We start from the raw sequence: 21,730 nt of genomic DNA, 5'->3' as shown, positions 1-21,730 counted from the left end.
CTTTGCATGTTTACTTCTCGAGCCTCCTGCCTTTCATGTCTTCTGTCAGAAGGGGGAATGGGGTTCTCGTGTATGATGATAAGCTCAAGACTCTCGTCACCTTCCTGATGGTCCTGGGAACCACCCAGAAGTTATTAGGAAGTCGATTTGATGTGGTCCTCTATTATATTCTTCGCCAATCTCGACATAAAATCCGGATCTCTCATTAGATTTGGCCCTCTACATACTGATTTCCTGGAAATGTCTTTTTGATCATTCTTCATCTCGGCTATCTTGAGACCAGGATCCTGGAGCACTTCACAATGTCCATAATACTCGCCATCCCATCCTCTATATTTAGGAGATATGAGATGCACTGCTCTTTAGTTTTGTGTTCACTCATGATGGTGAGAGGGCGTATTGTTTATTTTAGCTTGTTATGCACAAAGGATGACTGAGCCAGCATATTAAAAAAAATCACTAAGCTTCCTATATAAATGAAAAAATTAACATTAATTAACAGTCCACTTTTTCTGCCCAATCATGTATGTAACAGAAAAGGAATTAAATAATAGTTTAGGAAAAGCAAAAAAAATAACAATGTTCAGATAACCAACTCCAAAAATCGGCTGGCTAAAAAATGCTTACGATTACCATCACTGATAATGTCCTTGCTTTATACGGAGAAGGGGCTATAGAATTGTGTACAAAATGCAAACTTTGGAGGGGAGATAACAAAACATATTAAGTGATACATGAATAATTTCCAAGGGACAAGACTTAAAAAAATGAAAAAATATTATGTCAAATAATCGTTTAAATGATTCAAAAATTTATGAGGTTAACTAAGGATGTACGGGTGCTTGATATAGAACTTAAAATGTTCCTCCACGTTTCATTTGCTCCAATCACATCCCGTTCTTGTTATGGATCCTATAAAAACGTAACAAATTTGAAAAGTATTGCTACAATACATTACTTTGACTTTTATTATAGTAAATTAGATAATTTTATCAAATCAAAATATTTTAGTGAAACTTTAAATATAGTTTGACATTATTCTTAATTTAAGCCTAACAAAAGGACTTCTTTTTTTTTTTTAAATATAAATATTGGATCCTAGATGATCGAGATAGATTAATGATGACCCCATTAAGCAAAAGGTTTCCTGACACAACTTTTTACAGCGTTAGTTGTACATAAATTTACAGAGTGTTTTTTTGTTGTCAGCTATTGATGATTTTGTTTCTTTTGTCCAAACTAGTTTTCTTAATCATTTATTGGGTGAATTGCCTCTTGTTAAGCAGAGAAATATTCCGGATAGTTATTGGCCAATGATTCCATCCTACCAACTGATTTGGGCCTATTTTATGTTTCTTCTTGAAGGAAAGGTTGTGTTATACAATGAAAATATCAACTTTTTCTACATATGATAGAAAAGAAGAAAGAGTTGCTGTTCCTAACTAAAAAAAAAATAAAAAATTACAAATTCGATTAAAAGTTTGATTGTATTTTTTATATTTGGTATATGAAATAATATTATGCAAAAAAATCATTTTCAAAAATTCATCCTACTAATCTTTTTCCATTATGACTAATGGATTAAGTTAAAAAACAAACTATTGACTTTTCTTAAAACGATTAAAATGTGATATATTTGAAAGCCCTTTAACTAAAAAATTGAGGTTCCACCGAGATTTGAACTCGGATCGCAGGATTCAAAGTCCTGAGTGCTAACCATTACACCATGGAACCTGTGTCTCTAATAAAATTCACTGAAAAAAATTATTTACATGTAATTATTTTTTATAAAGTCATATTATAAATTAAGCACACTCATTCCTTTATGGTTTATAGTAAAGATGATGCAGGAAACATGTATGAAATAAATTTAAAATACTTGACGCTAAATAGGCATTGTGTTAGTATAGAAATAATGTTATTTAGATAAATTGTTTATTTTGCTAGAACATTCAATTTTAAGATAACCATCATATTTTTGGCTGTCGTAATATTGTTTTCTGAGAAAACGAAATCTCTACACACAATACTCTAAATTTAATTACATTAATGTTAATTGGACTCAAATTCTGGATCATTCTATACCAGGGACGTTGACGTTGGCAAATTACATAATGGTGACAAACAACCTTAACATTTTATTATATAAATATTGTACTTAGCCTAAAGAAGTGTGGGGGTTATAGCTCCAGGACCACTGTTCTTTACATAAAGCCTAATATTCCATAGAATAAGTTTGGTCAATTATAACAGGCATTGTATTCAAACTTTTAGAATAAGTTGAAATACCCAAGAATGGTTTCTATAGTTCAAAACCTTTATTTCATTTGTAATTATACTTAATTTAACCCCCCTATTATGGCTTATAATATATCGTGGACACGGAACAAAATGGCTATAAGTGACATTTTCTAATTATTTGTTTGAATATATGAAAGAGTGGTTTATTTGACGTAGTTCTAAAACATTGGTTTTGGAAATGGAACTATTTGAAAGTATATATTTGAAAAAATTTATAAGCATGCCAAATATGAAATGTATAAAAAAACTCCCTTTCATCTGCAAAAACACTTTTTCTCCAGTTCCACGCTATTCGGTTTAATATATCAATTTCTAATATTTTAATTGTGACGTTTAATTTTTGCCATTTTAAGAGGAATTCGTGGGTCGAATATAATTTGAGAATAACAAAAGAAGAAATACAAATGCAATACTGACACAACTTTGTCAAAAATAATTATAGGTTATCAGCGTCACAGGAATGTACTTGAATGTAGAGAAGAGTTCCCTGGATTTTAAAAAAAGGTCTGCGTTTTTATTTGATTTTTGATAAATTTTACAAAATTATAAAGCTAAAACCTTACAAATTCGTCAAAAGTGAAGCTGATGTCCCTTCCTATGGCTTTGGTCCACTCTATCTTGCTTTAATTCTAATATGACATATTATTAATGATGAAAATACAGTTTGTTCTGTAGTTCGCCTTTTTTTGTTTTTTTAGAATTGGTAATCTGAATAATGAATATTTTATTTATTATTTAACACTTGAGCAGCGAACTTTTTTTCTAACAAGGTTCAATTATATTCAAAGCCCTGGTAACATATACATACTTCATCTATTCTATTTTTATTAATTTGGTAGGCTCTGATTGATATGGAGAACGTCCTCTGTGGACTTGAATTTGGGTTGACAAAAGAGTTGCATCATTATATGTTCAAAAATATGACCACTTTCCATAGTTGGAGTCTCAAGCTGGTTTTTAATCTACCATAGCGCTTATAATTACAGTTTTATTCTTGAAAAAAAACACAGATATGTATAAACTAATTGCTTGTTCGTGAAAAACGAAGATTAACAATGAATATTTATTAAATCCTTGTTGTACGCGGAGTAAAATTAAGGATGGACATCAGAGTAACACTTGCCTCTGTTTTAGTTCATTTATCCCACCCCCTCTCCTTCCTCTTCACAGCTGATTGTTTTGACAGCAAGGCGTCTCTCCTCTCAAAAAATTATTCAAATTGACAGAGTTACACTGTCGATTTTCATTTTCTTTCAATAACATGCCAAAATACAAACGATTTTCATCATATATCCTACACAATCATATCCACTCGAATCAACCTCGCCCACGGAGGATCCCTTTTCCCCCTCTAATCCCCCTCATAAGACACGGATAATCTTTCAAAAGTGCAGGGAATCTTTCGGATAGTTTTTAATCCATTAAGAGAATGTTATGTGTTTTTAAGAACATCCTTAGATAATATCCAAAAATATAATCTCTGGAGGCAACGTTGTTATACACTAACTATTAGTGTTAAGCCTCGGTCCAGCACCGTGGTTTTCTTTTGCTTCGGTCTTAAGTGATTTTTTCTAGACTGATTAGTGTCAAATTTTTGGTCCAGCCCGCAGTTTCATACCGTGCAACGATTTTTTTCGGTCTTACATTGTGGATCGATTTTTTTTCGGTCTCGGTTTTAGTCAACCGTTATTGATTTTTTCTAAAAAATCTCAAAAGTAGAGGATATGTTCTAGAAAAAATACTGTAGGCATTTAAGAGACGAAGGGATCAAAATTAATCAGAACTATTTATGTTTAAACTTTGTATGACGTCATTGTACTTGAAAATATATATGAATTCATGTTATAAACAATTTATCTATAAAATCGGTCTAGACCAATTTTTTCCTTTCTACTGATCTAGACCGAACTTTTCCTTTGGACCAACATAGACCAAATTTTTATATGAGACCGGTTCAGACCAAACTATTTGTTGGACTCAATTAGTTCGACCCAACAAAAAAATATAAAGATCTCAAACCGGTCTAGGATTTCCAGACCGAAACCCAACACTACATACTATACTCTATGTGTATATTAAAAGACAAGATGATGATGATTTGGTTATTATATTTAAGCATAATATGGGATGATCCTTCTGCCTCAGGTAGAGGTTTAATGTACGCGTTATCTCAAAAGATGGTTTCCACTATTCATAGCTGTGTTGTAATAAACATTAGTTTGTTGGGTATATGTATAATATTTAAGTATTCATAAAAAAGTTGAGCACAAATTGATAGAGATAAGTAGGAATAAACTGTCTTAATAAAGGTTCATCCTCTAACAATAAGCCATTATTTTTTGTTAAATGTAGTGCCTTAATATAAAAAAATGTTGAATATAAATCAAGAAGAGGAAAAAATCCAAATTTGTTCTCTTACTTCATAAAAACCGAGTGGTACATTGAAATCTGAAGACTTCAACATGATAAAATTTATTGATTAACAATAGAATTTCAACAAAATTACTACTATAAATAGATGTGTGTTGAGCTCTCTGAATCATTAATGTAGCCGTCCTTGATGCCTTCCAGCCAGGGGAAGACCTAGCACCAGATGTAGTCATCTGGCATGGCGTCCCCGTGCTGGCTTTGAGGACCTTGGTGTTTTGATTAAGAACACTGCGGGCGTTCCCCTTGACATGCACCCTAAGGGTATAGTCAATTGGGTTGGTATCGGAACGGTAGGGAGCCAAAAGTGTCAAAAAAGAGCTTAAAAGACTCAAAAGAGTCTTGCTACGAAGGAGATGGATTTATTTTATAGCTGGTATCAAAAGTGAGCTCTCCACTCGTACAAGCCTCTTTTTTGATAGGTATCTGAACTGTTAGGAGTGAAACTCCGAAATCTCATACATGGGACCTCATGGACTTGAGGTGATTGACCTCAGCTATTTTTTTTTTTTTTTTTTAATTCTCCGTATCCAGTTTGGCCTTTTTGTCAGAGACCTTATTCCTTTCCAGCGTTTTGGACCTGCTGAAAGCGTAGCCGATGGGTCTAGAGACGACGTAGGTGGTGGTCCTGGAGACGGCCAACTGCTTGGAGTGTGCGAATGGAAATTCGTTACTCAAGTTCAATTGTCATTTTCTCGATTTCTACGTAAGCTAGAGGTTAAATTTGAATGCAGCCAAAGGATTAATAAGAATGATTTGTTGGTAAAAACTTTTCGAAAAGGAATACAAATGTAATCTACAATCAATTTGGAGAAAAATAATTCCAGTTTGATATTGTGTTGACAGTCCAGGTATTTATCCTTCTAGAATATACACATCGATTTGTTCAAAAAAAAAGTAATTTTGAACATATATGTTATGCATCAACTTAAAAACAATTTTTAACAAAAATTAAGATAATTAGAAAATCCCAATTATTTTTTTTAATTCATTCATGCATCAAATATTTCATCGACATATTTATAGTCAATTATAGCCTTTGTACTCAAATTACTGGGGTGGATAGCTAGACTTTTTGCTGTATTTTAAAATCTTTATTAGATTTAAGGCAACTTATATTGTCACCAAAATTATAATTATCTTATTGTAACGATTGCAATTTGAGAATAAACATAATTTGTTGATCGAAAGTGATGATAATTCGTGGAATAATGCACTTGTAATCCGCATTCAATTTTGATAAAAATCATTTTAGCTTGCTTTATTGTTGACAAGCCACATATCTACTTATTTTATATAAATGACTTTTGACTATAAACAATCATTTAATATCAAAAGTACTTTTTCAAGTATCTACTCTAATATCATTTTTTTTATTCTCTCCCTATGAAAGCAACGGGAACCATTTATTATTTTTTTTTTCCTTAAAAGAAAAAAGTACAAATAGGAAGGGTTGATCACAAATTGTTTAACCTTCTGTTTACTGTCTGTCTTAATGTCATAACTCATAGAATACAAACAACATACGGACAGAGAAAGCGGTTAGGAAATACTGCTTTGAGAGTGCAGAGAATTACAATAATTATACGTAATTAGAGGTGCTGTATCCCTCTGTAAATAATATCAAATTACAAGTAAGAATTGTGTCAAATAATTATTACGTATATCATATAAATACATAAAAAAGGTTGTCGACACCATATTTTTTTCATTTTATAGTTTGTTTATCTTAGAATACTCAAGAGATTGTTCAACCTTTAACCTCTATTGAAATAGGATTTGTTATATGGCCCTTTGAAGTCGAAAATAAACTTTCTAATGCATGATGACTGTTGATGAGAATCGTGGGTTTTTTGGGTAAGTCGTAAAAAGAAACCGAAAATCAACATACTAATCCTGACAAGTTGAATAATATTTGGGGGAGATCAGCTTAGTTATCATGACGTTTCATTAGATCAGCTACCTCTGGAGAGGGAGGAGATGGATTACTCCGATGTTGATCCTCAATTATACTCGTAGTTCAACAAGGAGTTACAATTATATGTAATTCCGCAACAAATCCTCTGTCTTTTATAAGCAAACACAAATGTAGAATCAAGTTTTGAATATAATTGAAAAGGAAGTTCACTACTCAGGAGTTAAATAATAAAGACAAAAGTGTAAGATATTCAGATTACCAATTCCAACAACAACAGACCAGCTAAAAATACACACGATTTACATTAATAATGATGACTTTCACCTTTCATGAATTCGGAATATTATTTTATTGGATATTGTATGTATACTTCAAGGTTAACAGAAATACAAGGTTATACCATAGCTCCTGTGCAACTGATGTTTGACTTCAACAACACTTTTTAATAGTGACGTCATAGAACATGATTTGTTGTGTTTTGTGTACAAATTTGTCTGTCTTGTTTAGTAGTTAGTACGATACATCAAATTGAAAGTTCTAGCATGCTCCATTACATGATGGTCTAACTTTTTATTTCTATCTACAATGGTATAGAATTTAAAGCTGAATAAAATATGACTTGCTGACAGGGGTCCTAGGACGGATTTCCTAATCAGTCTCCCCCCCCGTCCTTCAGTACTTTTTTATCGGTCCGATCTTTTTTAACCATTCAACAGTCCTAAGGATCGATTAGTTGGTCTTTCAGTCCTAGTTATCTTTTCTTCAATTCTAACTAGGATTGAAGAATGTACATATTTATTCTTCAATCCTTATTTTTATGTATGGAGTGTTTTACGTGACATCCTAATTTTGATACCGTCCATTTTGAGGTTCTAGACAACCGAGTTTTATAAAAATAAAGCCCCTTTTTCCATTAATATTACAGAAAATAGTAAAGTATTGGATGTCAAAATGGGATATACAAATAGAAGGATCTAAACTTTACTGTTTTTTATTGCAATCTTTCAATAAAATTTGCAAAAAATGATTCTCTTGGATTAGGAAAGTTCATTAGATGGGTTTTTTCTTCCTTACAATCCAGTATGAAATTAAATAACGAGGAGGTTTACACAGATGTGTGAAAGGGATTTCTTATGCCGTTGTTAAACCAGCCCTATTCATGATTTTGATAGATCTTCCCAGTTCAATTTTCTCTTGGTCTGATAAGGCACCTCAACTCTGATTATGCTATCTGGAGGAGTATCTCTTAAGGCTATACATCTTTTGCAAGATGTACACTTCCCTTTTTCTAGAGAAAAAATACAATATATTCAGTAAGAAAGCATATAGCACTTCTCTTTCCAATAGATGTAATTGTATCCAATTTGAAAAGGTTCCAATTTGTCTTCTCAAAGGAGTTTCTTAATTTGAGTCAAATCCAGTTTTAAAAATTTCACAAGTTATAAGACCTGTATTTTATCCCCCCGAACAATAATTTGCCGCACACTTATGAAAGAATTACCAGCACTTAATTGCCTGTACCAGTCGGATCTTTCTTTTTTTTTTTTTTTTTTTTTGTAGTGAATTGAAACATTGATTGTAGAACACTTTCTAATTCCCCCGTTTCAAGGAGGTATTCTGACAGATCTACGACTTTCAATAATGTGTGCTTTGTTGCAGGACATGTTTTCTCTGTTAGAACCCAAAAAGTAAAATTTGAGCGTTCCATTGCTATAGTACTTACAAATGATTCAAGAAATCAAATTTTATATATATTTTTTTTAATTTGATTTAAAGGGCTGATAAAACTAATGCAAGTGCTTTGGAGCTCTACTTTGTGGTAGTGACACAGGGGAGGGGGCTGAGGGGACACTTTAATAATTCAAATTCAAATTGGTCTTACTAAAAATTAACAACTCAAAGTAATAAAACAAATGACGATATAAATTCATAGTAGAACTCACCATCTTTGTCAAAATATCTCGGAATATTATCGAAGCTCTTAGAAGTTTAACGACCTATTACCCATCCTCTGGCACTTAAATTTAAATAACTTGGACGTTTGACCCTATAAAATCCCTTTTGAAAATATCATTGAGTTTTTCCATGTTGAATAATAAGTCATATGAATAATAAATCGACCGTTGGTTAACCAACTTATTTTATTGATCTATCAAACATAATCATAAGATTGAATAAGAAATTCAAATTTATCTCACTGCACTATATAGTAAAAATTAAAAGTGGAGACCCTTTTTATCTCATCGTGTATAAGGTCATTCCTAAAATATAAAAAGGATGAAATTAGAATCCTAATAATACATTAATGAAACTGCTTAATCTTTTATTCAAATTAGATCTGTAATCAATAAAAATTAGATCATTGCATTAATTATATGTTAGTATAAAAAATCCTTATTATTGAGGTTCAGGTTATAGAAAAATTACATTAAATAGGGAGAGTAAAAAGACTCGGAGGATCCCATTGGAAAAGGGGAGTCAAAATGAGTACGAGACAATTCCTTCATACTATGGGCATCGATGAAAATCATAAAGCTCTTGGAAAAGTCTCCTCTGGAATGAGAACACCAGGAAATGAGAACACCATCATCCTCATATCGGCCTGATGGATTAGGAACAAACATACTTCTAAAGGGTCTCCAAAACTCATTCTCCCTCTCCACATAAGAGTTTGCCCATTCTCAACATCAAATTTAATGATTGAATTTCCACTGTTACCATAGGTGTATTGATATTTTTTGCAGTTGTAATTGGGGTTGATGCAGGGATACATCAGTTCGGACTCACGGAACAGATACTGAGGACGAAGAATAATTCTGTTACATCCATGACTCAGCATGGAGGAATCTCTGTAGGAGGAGGAAGAATATGTCAATTCCATTCCCCTGGAGTAGGCGTTCAGAGGGAGGCGGAATCTCATGATTTTGGAAGAGGAGTATTTCTCTCGGAAGAATTGAGAGGAAGACGATCTCATGGATGAAAAGAAATCAGAGTCTTCAAAGCCCATGACATCAATAACAACGTGGTTTTCATACTCGTAGCAGTTGACAAAGTTGTAGAAGAAGTAAGGTTTATCCGTCACGTAGCTCACTTCCATGCGTCTACCCGTTCTTTTGTTCATGATGTAGAAGTAATTGCTTTCTCCTCGCATGTACTCCATACCATAATCGCCTGAAAATCTTTGGCTGTTACCAAAGTGTCTCACATCAAATCCACATGGCTGTTCACAAAAGACCAAATAGTTGTCTGTCATTCCATAGGCGTGGAAGAGTCCAATGTGGTTCGGGAATCGAGATGGAACGCTTCCAATGACTTGATAGTTGTTCATTTCAAAGGAGTCTTGATATTTTACGAAATGATAATTGTTTCCATTAGAAAAGGAAGCACCCATATTAAAATAGTCTCCATTGAGGTCTCTCAAGGGAATCCCGTTTGGATTCGGATGAATTGTGACATGTCTCTGTTGTTGGAGGATGGGCTCCGGTTACCAAAGCGATAGAAAGGGAAATATCCATGACCTTGTTGATCATCGAATCTTTCGTGTCTAACGATTGAAGAGTTGGATTCTGTGTTTTTTTCATGGTAACTGTAGTTTTGACTTCCTTGATTTGTATTTGTTTCTCTCTCAGGTCTCATGAAACGAGCCATGAAATTTCCTTGATCATCCATTCTCATCATGGATTGAGTTCCGAAAGGTCTCATATCATATGTTGAGGAACTTCTTCCAGACATAATGTTTATGAACCATTCAGGGAGACTTTGACCTCTGAAAGAGCCTTTCATTTCCATAAACTTGTCACTCATTTCTCTATTCATATTGAAGCTTTCGTTTTGTTTTGTTGCTCTTTTTGAGATGAACTGATGATAATTCATGGAGTACAACTCCTTTTTATACTATAGAATTGATCACACTTCATTTAATTAGTATGGTCGAATTCTCGTACAAAGGGCTTTTAAGGTGCTTCCTTATTTTTTTATCCAATGTTATTTTTCAAATTGATTTTTCTTGTGTGAAAATAACAAACATATCTACAACATATGTAATAATTCCCATTTATCGAAATTCAATTCTTTATTCCGAGTTGCAGTTTGTTATTTTTGAGCAACACCTACTCAAAACTTATTAAAAAAATGTCATTCTTGAGGCTGAATGCATGTAAATTGATACAAGAATTAGGGAAAGGAAAAAATAAATTGATTACGTTGGGGTGGTAAAAAGCACTTTAGTTCTTCGTTTGCTCACTAATAAAAACAAACTTCAATAATTCTAACCTACCAGGTTTCGTATTTAGTTCAACTCTTAACCTATACTGAAAATTCACAATAATTGTATTTATATAACAAACCAATATTAAAAAAAACATAAACAGTGTTACATATACATACACACTACGATAATGATTGTTTCTTTATATATGTGAAATCACTTGGAAATGAGTAACTATTATTTGGAGTTAAATAATGTTGGTAGCATTTTAGAAATACAGAAAAAAAACTTCCCCACTCTCTTGATGTAAAGGTTTATAATAGTTTGGGAAAAGGTAATTTCGTATTTCCACTTTATTTCAATGCCTTTTAAGAAGTGTTACAATCATCCAATTTAAGCCAAGTATGCCCTGTTCTGTTTTATAGCTTGTTGCCAACAAGGATCTAAATTTTTTACGTCTTTTTCATAAAAGCTCTTGTCGTTTTTTGCAAAAAATCCGGACTTTCGGAGTTTTTCTCTGGGTCGTCAGGTTTGATAACTATTTGAGATTATGGTAATTTATGACTATTATCGTTCAGAGACATTTTCACCATTCAGACAATCACAAAAATGAAGTACAATCAATAAAAATAATGTAAAGAGGTCTTTTATAATTATAAAGTGGTTTTATCGATTATGTATCCTCTTTTGAACTCGACATATTTATATTTTTAGGCAGACAAATTATGAAAAACAACACTCTTCCTGAGACCATTACAACTTATTCATCATTCATAGTGATAGAACATATTATAGAAAAATATTCAATCTTTTATTTTTTTTAAATAAGGAAGGACTTTAGTTTGATTTGGTTCTTTTTGAGTGATACCATTTTTTAGGGGGGTGAACAAGCAAATATGCAACATTATTTTATATAGTTTACGATTTAAATATCCTCATAATGATGCCATACCCGGTAATAAACATGTGCATTACATAATACTGCGCTTCGCAGAAATTTAAATAAAAAAAAAAACATCAATTACTAATTAGGTATATTTTGAATATTAAAATTCTTTATTCATCATGAATGGATCTGTTCATTGTTTCTATCCTGGAATCCCCTTTCCGAATGAAGGAATCCACTTTACTCTCTTATGAAGCCTTATAGTTTTTTTGAATAATTGTGCTAAAGGACAAAGTCATCACATGGATGAAATCCAACGATGGGGGCAACTGGTTCAACTTCCAGCAGGACTCAACCCTCGCTCGCAAAGCCAAGAAGATCCTTGATTTGCTCAAGGAGGTAAACATCCACTTCTGGTGCTTAACTCTAACTCTCCCAATTTGAAACCATGGACTACTTCTTTTTGGGATGTCAGAGTCTGCTCGAGGCACCAATACAGATTGGCCGGCCTCAAAAAATCGATTGTGAAGTACTGGGCAAAGGTAAGTCCTGCACACGTAGTCTCGGCCTGCTCCTCCATCCGGATACGTCTCCACATGGCATTCCATTGACTTTGATAATATTGTGCTGCATGATATTTTGTTAAGACTTTTAGAGCATTGATTCCCCTTTTGTTTCAACACATGATTCCGTACTGTCCTCTGTTTTTGCAATTGGTACAAGGACTACCATTTGCATAACAATCTTTCTTTTCATGCCGTGTCTTTGAGCCACAGTAGCCGCATCGTTGAAGGAAAAAGCAATACCGTTAGGCATGTTCAGACCATTTGTCGGCTTTACTGGCCTTATAGCTGGAGGTTCTCGAAGCATTGATAGAACCATTGTTCAATTTTTACCCAAATTTAATACACTTTGCCACATCTTAGGGATTGGTATTAATTTGTTTAGCGTTGGATTTCTCTCGAAAAATAGTTTTAAGAATTCTTCTTAGAGTTTGGGATCCCGAATACCGCGAATAAGTTTCAAAAACATTATTAAGTTTAATTATTTTTTCTAAATCGGATTCACAAGCTTTTGACTTATTTCTTATCTACCACTTTTCGACCAATTCGTATGGGGTTCTTGGTGGCATTTTTGGAAAGGGTATTTTCTAAGAAAGACAGGATTCTGCTCAACGAAAATAAATAACATCTCCAATGATGTAGGTTTTTTATGGATTTTATCATGGCTGTCTAGCGCTGAAGTGCATCCTTTCTCGATACTGTTATCTAATAGCCGTCTAGATACAAGTGGACCACCGTTATGAAGAAATCTTTGATTGTGGCTGTAGTAGGTTATGTGACCATAGATTGGTTTCCTCGAGTGTGAATGATCTTTGTAATATAGACTGGGGTGTTCAGGTATCATCCATTTTAGAATTCTTGTTTTTGAGTCTGTTTGTCAATAGGTTGTATTCCGATAAATACTTTATTAGACTTTGCTAAGGCATTGTATGCGAAATTAAGCGTTTTATTAACCAGATCTTACATTTTTTCACTTGCTGTTGTAGTGATGTCAACTAAGTAATATCTATGGTTGCGTCCTGACGAAGGTGACGAGGTACCAATTATTAATTAAATGGAGGGATTCATGACGAACGGGAGAATTGAGGAGAAGGAAAGGCGTGGAGGAATAAGACAGGCTTGTTTATAGTATCATCTATATTCTTATCAATACAAAAACCTACTCTGTTATATACATAGAACACATAACAATTTATACGTATAACGAAGTAAAAACCGTACTTTGCAAATATACATATAAACATACAAGGAAATACAAAAAATAAGAGAAGCAAAGGGAAGGAAACGCGAATACGTTACATCTATGATGCTAAAAATGATCGTTTGCCATAGATTTTCAACTCTTGGAAACTAATTTTCTGAATCTCACCTTAACTTTTTTTAAACAGACTATCAGTTCTGAGTCGATAAAATCACTTAAAAATGAATTAATTTTACTTTTTTTTAATTTAATTAATTTTAACGTATTAAAGTGTTTGTAATGAATATGGTTTTTTGAATATAAAATCGAGAGTGGATCAGCATCTTCTCCTTCTCAGAATCTTGTCGATTGCACCGGGATGTAGTTCGATTAGGTTCGTAGAAGTACTTTATTTTAGGTATATATATATTTATAAGAATGAGATTTATTTAAAATACAAATTATGACTGACCTTTTTAATACAAAAAAAATCGAATTAAAACGGAAGAATTAGTCATTTAGTATTCCCTAAACCTTCCATGTTTAATCAAACACAAAAAGGAAACTTTGTCTATTATCAAGAACCAAAACTCAGAATCCGACCAGACCTGACTTTTTTGACTTTTGCAACCTACATAAAGTTTGATCAACCAGAGCCCAGTGGTTCGAGAATAAATACCTAAACGCAATGAAATTTTTATTGGTTTCAATTAAAAACTATGTAGTTATTTGAATCAAACATTAAAGTTTGCATTTTCAAGTTCGATTCATTTTGCTATCTGCTAAACAATTAACATCTTTGAAAAGGATCTATAATTATTATTTTTTAATTATAAAAGGTTGGGTTGCTATTTTAATGATTTTTTCCCGATTGAGGGATTATTTTAATACAGTACATATTTGCAACCCACAGACAAAATGCTTAATTAAGAGTAGAGTGATTAAATCCAGGTTGATATTGTATCTCTCTCTGAGTTTGCCTCTTTCTTCATTGAACTGATGGATTTTTCTCTTCTAAAATACATTCGGCATCAATTGTTATAGTCACACTTTCTATGGTGTAATTTCCATACAGATATTTGGAGTGATGAGTTTTTTTCTACAAATTTTTGTTCTGTGACATTATCCCACTAGTTGAAAATGTACGTTTATAAACAAATTTCAATTTTTTTGAAAGTAAACCTGAAATCTGATTAATCAAATTCCCAAGTTTTAAGAATAGTTTATAATTTAATTGTCCTATAACAAAACTCATTCATAAAATATAATTGAGTAACAAGAATTTAAAAAAATGGAGTTAGAAGATCCTAGTTCTTAATTTCCAACACTAATTCAAATTGGTTTTCCTAAAAATTAACAACTCAAAGTAATAAAACAAATGACAATATAAATTCATAGTAGAACTCACCATCTTTGTCAAAATATCTCGGAATATTATCGAAGCTATTAGAAGTTTAACGACCTATTACCCATCCTCTGGCACTTAAATTTAAATAACTTGGACGTTTGACCCTATAAAATCCCTTTTGAAAATATCATTGAGTTTTTCCATGTTGAATAATAAGTCATATGAATAATAAATCGACCGTTGATTAACCAATTATTTTATTGATCTATCAAACATAAGCATAAGAAACTCAAATTTATCTCACTGCACTATATAGTAAAAATTAAAAGTGGAGACCCTTTTTATCTCATCGTGTATAAGGTAAAACTATTATTTTCATTCCTAAAATATAAAAAGGATGAAATTAGAATCCTAATAATACATTAATGAAACTGCTTAGCAACGGATTAATCTTTTATTCAAATTAGATCTGTAATCAATAAAAATTAGATCATTGCATTAATTATATGTTAGTATAAAAATCCTTATTATTGAGGTTCAGGTTATAGAAAAATTACATTAAATAGGGAGAGTAAAAAGACTCGGAGGATCCCATTGGAAAAGGGGAGTCAAAATGAGTACGAGACAATTCCTTCATACTATGGGCATCGATGAAAATCATAAAGCTCTTGGAAAAGTCTCCTCTGGAATGAGAACACCAGGAAATGAGAACACCATCATCCTCATATCGACCTGATGGATTAGGAACAAACATACTTCTAAAGGGTCTCCAAAACTCATTCTCCCCTCTCCACATAAGAGTTTGCCCATTCTCAACATCAAATTTAATGATTGAATTTCCACTGTTACCATAGGTGTATTGATATTTTTTTGCAGTTGTAATTGGGGTTGATGCAGGGATACATCAGTTCGGACTCACGGAACAGATACTGAGGACGAAGAATAATTCTGTTACATCCATGACTCAGCATGGAGGAATCTCTGTAGGAGGAGGAAGAATATGTCAATTCCATTCCCCTGGAGTAGGCGTTCAGAGGGAGGCGGAATCTCATGATTTTGGAAGAGGAGTATTTCTCTCGGAAGAATTGAGAGGAAGACGATCTCATGGATGAAAAGAAATCAGAGTCTTCAAAGCCCATGACATCAATAACAACGTGGTTTTCATACTCGTAGCAGTTGACAAAGTTGTAGAAGAAGTAAGGTTTATCCGTCACGTAGCTCACTTCCATGCGTCTACCCGTTCTTTTGTTCATGATGTAGAAGTAATTGCTTTCTCCTCGCATGTACTCCATACCATAATCGCCTGAAAATCTTTGGCTGTTACCAAAGTGTCTCACATCAAATCCACATGGCTGTTCACAGAAGACCAAATAATTGTCTGTCATTCCATAGGCGTGGAAGAGTCCAATGTGGTTCGGGAATCGAGATGGAACGCTTCCAATGACTTGATAGTTGTTCATTTCAAAGGAGTCTTGATATTTTACGAAATGATAATTGTTTCCATTAGAAAAGGAAGCACCCATATTAAAATAGTCTCCATTGAGGTCTCTCAAGGGGAATCCCGTTTGGATTCGGATGAATTGTGACATGTCTCTGTTGTTGGAGGATGGGCTCCGGTTACCAAAGCGATAGAAAGGGAAATATCCATGACCTTGTTGATCATCGAATCTTTCGTGTCTAACGATTGAAGAGTTGGATTCTGTGTTTCTTTCATGGTAACTGTAGTTTTGACTTCCTTGATTTGTATTTGTTTCTCTCTCAGGTCTCATGAAACGAGCCATGAAATTTCCTTGATCATCCATTCTCATCATGGATTGAGTTCCGAAAGGTCTCATATCATATGTTGAGGAACTTCTTCCAGACATAATGTTTATGAACCATTCAGGGAGACTTTGACCTCTGAAAGAGCCTTTCATTTCCATAAACTTGTCACTCATTTCTCTATTCATATTGAAGCTTTCGTTTTGTTTTGTTGCTCTTTTTGAGATGAACTGATGATAATTCATGGAGTACAACTCCTTTTTATACTATAGAATTGATCACACTTCATTTAATTACTATGGTCGAATTCTTTTTTAAGGTGCTTCCTTATTTTTTTATCCAATGTTATTTTTCAAATTGATTTTTCTTGTGTGTAAATAACAAACATATCTACAACATATGTAATAATTCCCATTTATTGAAATTCAATTCTTAATTCCGAGTTGCAGTTTGTTATTTTTTAGCAACACCTACTCAAAATGTATTAAAAAATTTTCATTCTTGAGGCTGAATGCATCTAAATTGATACAAGAATTAGGGAAAGGAAAAAATAAATTGATTACGTTGGGGTGGTAAAAAGCACTTTAGTTCTTCGTTTGCTCACTAATAAAAACAAACTTCAATAATTCTAACCTACCAGGTTTCGTATTTAGTTCAACTCTAAACCTATACTGAAAATTCACAATAATTGTATTTATATAACAAACCAATATTAAAAAAAAACATAAACAGTGTTACATATACATACACACTACGATAATGATTGTTTCTTTATACATGTGAAATCACATGGAAATGAGTAACTATTATATGGAGTTAAATAATGTTGGTTGCATTTTAGAAATACAGAAAAAAAACATCCCCACTCTCTTGATGTAAAGGTTTATAATAGTTTGGGAAAAGGTAATTTCGTATTTCCACTTTATTTCAATGCCTTTTAAGAAGTGTTACAATCATCCAATTTAAGCCAAGTATGCCCTGTTCTGTTTTATAGCTTGTTGCCAACAAGGATCTAAATTTTTTACGTCTTTTTCATAAAAGCTCTTGTCGTTTTTTGCAAAAAATCCGGACTTTCGGAGTTTTTCTCTGGGTCGTCAGGTTTCATAACTATTTGAGATTATGGTAATTTATGACTATTATCGTTCAGAGACATTTTTCACCATTCAGACAATCACAAAAATGAAGTACAATCAATAAAAATAATGTAAAGAGGTCTTTTATAATTATAAAGTGGTTTTCTCGATTCTGTATCCTCTTCTGAACTCGACATATTTTTATTTTTAGGCAGACAAATTATGAAAAACAACACTCTTCCTGAGACCATTACAACTTATTCATCATTCATAGTGATAGAGCATATTATAGAAAAATATTCAATCTTTTATTTTTAAGAATAAGGATCTTCAAGGATGCTGTTTCAAACATAAAAGCCATCAAAGAAAACTATATACTCCTTACAAATGTAGAGAAATATATGCCAAAATAATACTACGTTTTAATTTCGCAACACAGCTGTAGCATTCAATCAACTTTGAATCTAAGGCCCCACTTATACGGTAATTTTTCCTATGAGTCTGTATTCCTAGTATTGCGTCACACAAGGAAAAAATCTGCTAATGACGTTCTGTGTAATAAAACAAAACAGTTTGGAAGTTAGAAAGAGGAAAAAAGCTTGTTGTTCACTGTGCATGCTCTTCATTATTCTTCATGTAACATTTTTAGAATAATTGATTTTAATAATTAAATTAAATATAATAATCAAAGTTACGGATCGATTTTGATTCAACTTGGTACTAAGACTATGTATATATGGGCACAGTAAGAGTTCATTACATTTTGAGAGGGCAAGGTCAACGTCGAAGTTCAAGTCCCACCAAAAAAAGACCATAAGTGGAGATTTTGCGCTCTACTGACTGCAAATTCCTGTTTTAATGATAAAATAACCTACGAAAGTCATTTTTGTATTATTATAAGATAGTTTAAATATGTGAAGACGTAAATTTTTACAAAACTTTAAAGAGCGGTAGAGCCCTCCAAATGATGCACAATTTTATTTTATTTTACTATTTTTGTGTAAAATTAAGCAAATTTTGATCATTCTTGTGTTTGCAGAGCTCAAAAAAATACATTAATCATTAATCCATGAATTATCATCAGTTCATCTCAAAAGAGCAACAAAACAAAACGAAAGATTCAATATGAATAGAGAAATGAGTGACAAGTTTATGGAAATGAAAGGGTCTTTCAGAGGTCAAAGTCTCCCTGAATGGTTCATAAACATTATGTCTGGAAGAAGTTCCTCAACATATGATATGAGACCTTTCGGAACTCAATCCATGATGAGAATGGATGATCAAGGAGATTTCATGGCTCGTTTCATGAGACCTGAGAGAGAAACAAATACAAATCAAGGAAGTCAAAACTACAGTTACCATGAAAAAAACACAGAATCCAACTCTTCAATCGTTAGACACGAAAGATTCGATGATCAACAAGGTCATGGATATTTCCCTTTCTATCGCTTTGGTAACCGGAGCCCATCCTCCAACAACAGAGACATGTCACAATTCATCCGAATCCAAACGGGATTCCCCTTGAGAGACCTCAATGGAGACTATTTTAATATGGGTGCTTCCTTTTCTAATGGAAACAATTATCATTTCGTAAAATATCAAGACTCCTTTGAAATGAACAACTATCAAGTCATTGGAAGCGTTCCATCTCGATTCCCGAACCACATTGGACTCTTCCACGCCTATGGAATGACAGACAATTATTTGGTCTTTTGTGAACAGCCATGTGGATTTGATGTGAGACACTTTGGTAACAGCCAAAGATTTTCAGGCGATTATGGTATGGAGTACATGCGAGGAGAAAGCAATTACTTCTACATCATGAACAAAAGAACGGGTAGACGCATGGAAGTGAGCTACGTGACGGATAAACCTTACTTCTTCTACAACTTTGTCAACTGCTACGAGTATGAAAACCACGTTGTTATTGATGTCATGGGCTTTGAAGACTCTGATTTCTTTTCATCCATGAGATCGTCTTCCTCTCAATTCTTCCGAGAGAAATACTCCTCTTCCAAAATCATGAGATTCCGCCTCCCTCTGAACACCTACTCCAGGGGAATGGAATTGACATATTCTTCCTCCTCCTACAGAGATTCCTCCATGCTGAGTCATGGATGTAACAGAATTATTCTTCGTCCTCAGTATCTGTTCCGTGAGTCCGAACTGATGTATCCCTGCATCAACCCCAATTACAACTGCAAAAAATATCAATACACCTATGGTAACAGTGGAAATTCAATCATTAAATTTGATGTTGAGAATGGGCAAACTCTTATGTGGAGAGGGGAGAATGAGTTTTGGAGACCCTTTAGAAGTATGTTTGTTCCTAATCCATCAGGCCGATATGAGGATGATGGTGTTCTCATTTCCTGGTGTTCTCATTCCAGAGGAGACTTTTCCAAGAGCTTTATGATTTTCATCGATGCCCATAGTATGAAGGAATTGTCTCGTACTCATTTTGACTCCCCTTTTCCAATGGGATCCTCCGAGTCTTTTTACTCTCCCTATTTAATGTAATTTTTCTATAACCTGAACCTCAATAATAAGGATTTTTTATACTAACATATAATTAATGCAATGATCTAATTTTTATTGATTACAGATCTAATTTGAATAAAAGATTAAGCAGTTTCATTAATGTATTATTAGGATTCTAATTTCATCCTTTTTATCTTTTAGGAATGAAAATAATCGTTTTACCTTATACACGATGAGATAAAAAGGGTCTCCACTTTTAATTTTTACTATATAGTGCAGTGAGATAAATTTGAGTTTCTTATTTAATCTTATGCTTATGTTTGATAGATCAATAAAATAATTGGTTAACCAACGGTCGATTTATTATTCATATGACTTATTATTCAACATGGAAAAACTCAATGATATTTTCAAAAGGGATTTTATAGGGTCAAACGTCCAAGTTATTTAAATTTAAGTGCCAGAGGATGGGTAATAGGTCGTTAAACTTCTAATAGCTTCGATAATATTCCGAGATATTTTGACAAAGATGGTGAGTTCTACTATGAATTTATATTGTCATTTGTTTTATTACTTTGAGTTGTTAATTTTTAGGAAAACCAATTTGAATTTAAATTAGTGTTGGAAATTAAGAACTAGGATCTTCTAACTCCATTTTTTTTTAAATTCTTGTTACTCAATTATATTTTATGAATGAGTTTTGTTATACGACAATTAAATTATAAACTATTCTTAAAACTTGGGAATTTGATTAATCAGATTTCAGGTTTACTTTCAATAAAATTGAAATTTGTTTATAAACGTACATTTTCAACTAGTGGGATAATGTCACAGAACAAAAATTTGTAGAAAAAAACTCATCACTCCAAATATCTGTATGGAAATTACACCATAGAAAGTGTGACTTGATGCCGAATGTATTTTAGAAGAGAATAATCCATCAGTTCAATGAAGAAAGAGGCAAACTCAGAGAGAGATACAATATCAACCTGGATTTAATTACTCTACTCTTAATTAAGCATTTTGTCCGTGGGTTGCAAATATGTACTGTATTAAAATAATCCCTCAATCGGGAAAAATCATTAAAATAGCAACCCAACCTTTTATAATTAAAAAATAATAATTATAGATCCTTTTCAAAGATGTTAATTGTTTAGCAGATAGCAAAATGAATCGAACTTGAAAATGCAAACTTTAATGTTTGATTCAAATAACTACGTAGTTTTTAATTGAACCCAATAAAAATTTCATTGCGTTTAGGTATTTATTCTCGAACCACTGGGCTCTGGTTGATCAAACTTTATGTAGGTTGCAAAAGTCAAAAAGTCAGGTCTGGTCGGATTCTGACTTTTGGTTCTTGCTTATAGACAAAGTTTCCTTTTTGTGTTTGATTAAACATGGAAGGTTTAGGGAATACTAAATGACTAATTCTTCCGTTTTAATTCGATTTTTTTGTATTAAAATTTTTAAATAAATCATTCATAATTTGTATTTTAAATAAATATCATTCTTATAAATATTCAAAAAACCATATATACCTTTAGAATAAAGTAAAATTAATTCATTTTTACGAACCTAATCAAAC

At 32.7% G+C, this 21,730-nt stretch overlaps 3 protein-coding genes and 1 non-coding gene across 4 annotated transcripts; 1 reads left to right on the top strand and 3 right to left on the bottom strand.

Moving 5' to 3' along the window:
* Positions 1-1,662: 1,662 nt before the first annotated feature.
* TRNAQ-UUG (transfer RNA glutamine (anticodon UUG)) lies at positions 1,663-1,734 on the bottom strand. Its single transcript has one exon. It is a non-coding gene; the product is annotated as a tRNA-Gln (tRNA).
* Positions 1,735-9,173: 7,439 nt separating this feature from the next.
* LOC121126375 (beta,beta-carotene 15,15'-dioxygenase-like) lies at positions 9,174-10,037 on the bottom strand. The gene has a single exon (XM_040721700.1). It carries the CDS (start codon positions 10,035-10,037, stop codon positions 9,174-9,176), a length of 864 nt encoding a protein of 287 aa, XP_040577634.1.
* A 5,346-nt stretch (positions 10,038-15,383) lies between these two features.
* LOC121126376 (beta,beta-carotene 15,15'-dioxygenase-like) lies at positions 15,384-16,779 on the bottom strand. Its single transcript, XM_040721701.1, has 2 exons — positions 15,734-16,779; positions 15,384-15,672 (listed from the first exon to the last, which is right to left on the bottom strand). The coding sequence occupies exons 1-2, from the start codon at positions 16,777-16,779 to the stop codon at positions 15,384-15,386; spliced, it is 1,335 nt and encodes a 444-aa protein (XP_040577635.1).
* Positions 16,780-18,789: 2,010 nt separating this feature from the next.
* LOC121126378 (beta,beta-carotene 15,15'-dioxygenase-like) lies at positions 18,790-20,184 on the top strand. The gene has a single exon (XM_040721702.2). It carries the CDS (start codon positions 18,790-18,792, stop codon positions 20,182-20,184), a length of 1,395 nt encoding a protein of 464 aa, XP_040577636.1.
* Positions 20,185-21,730: the final 1,546 nt, after the last annotated feature.

This window comes from Lepeophtheirus salmonis, chromosome 11, assembly GCF_016086655.4.
Source record: "Lepeophtheirus salmonis chromosome 11, UVic_Lsal_1.4, whole genome shotgun sequence".
Taxonomy (NCBI): domain Eukaryota; kingdom Metazoa; phylum Arthropoda; class Copepoda; order Siphonostomatoida; family Caligidae; genus Lepeophtheirus; species Lepeophtheirus salmonis.
This window is presented reverse-complemented; position numbering and strand designations above follow the sequence as displayed.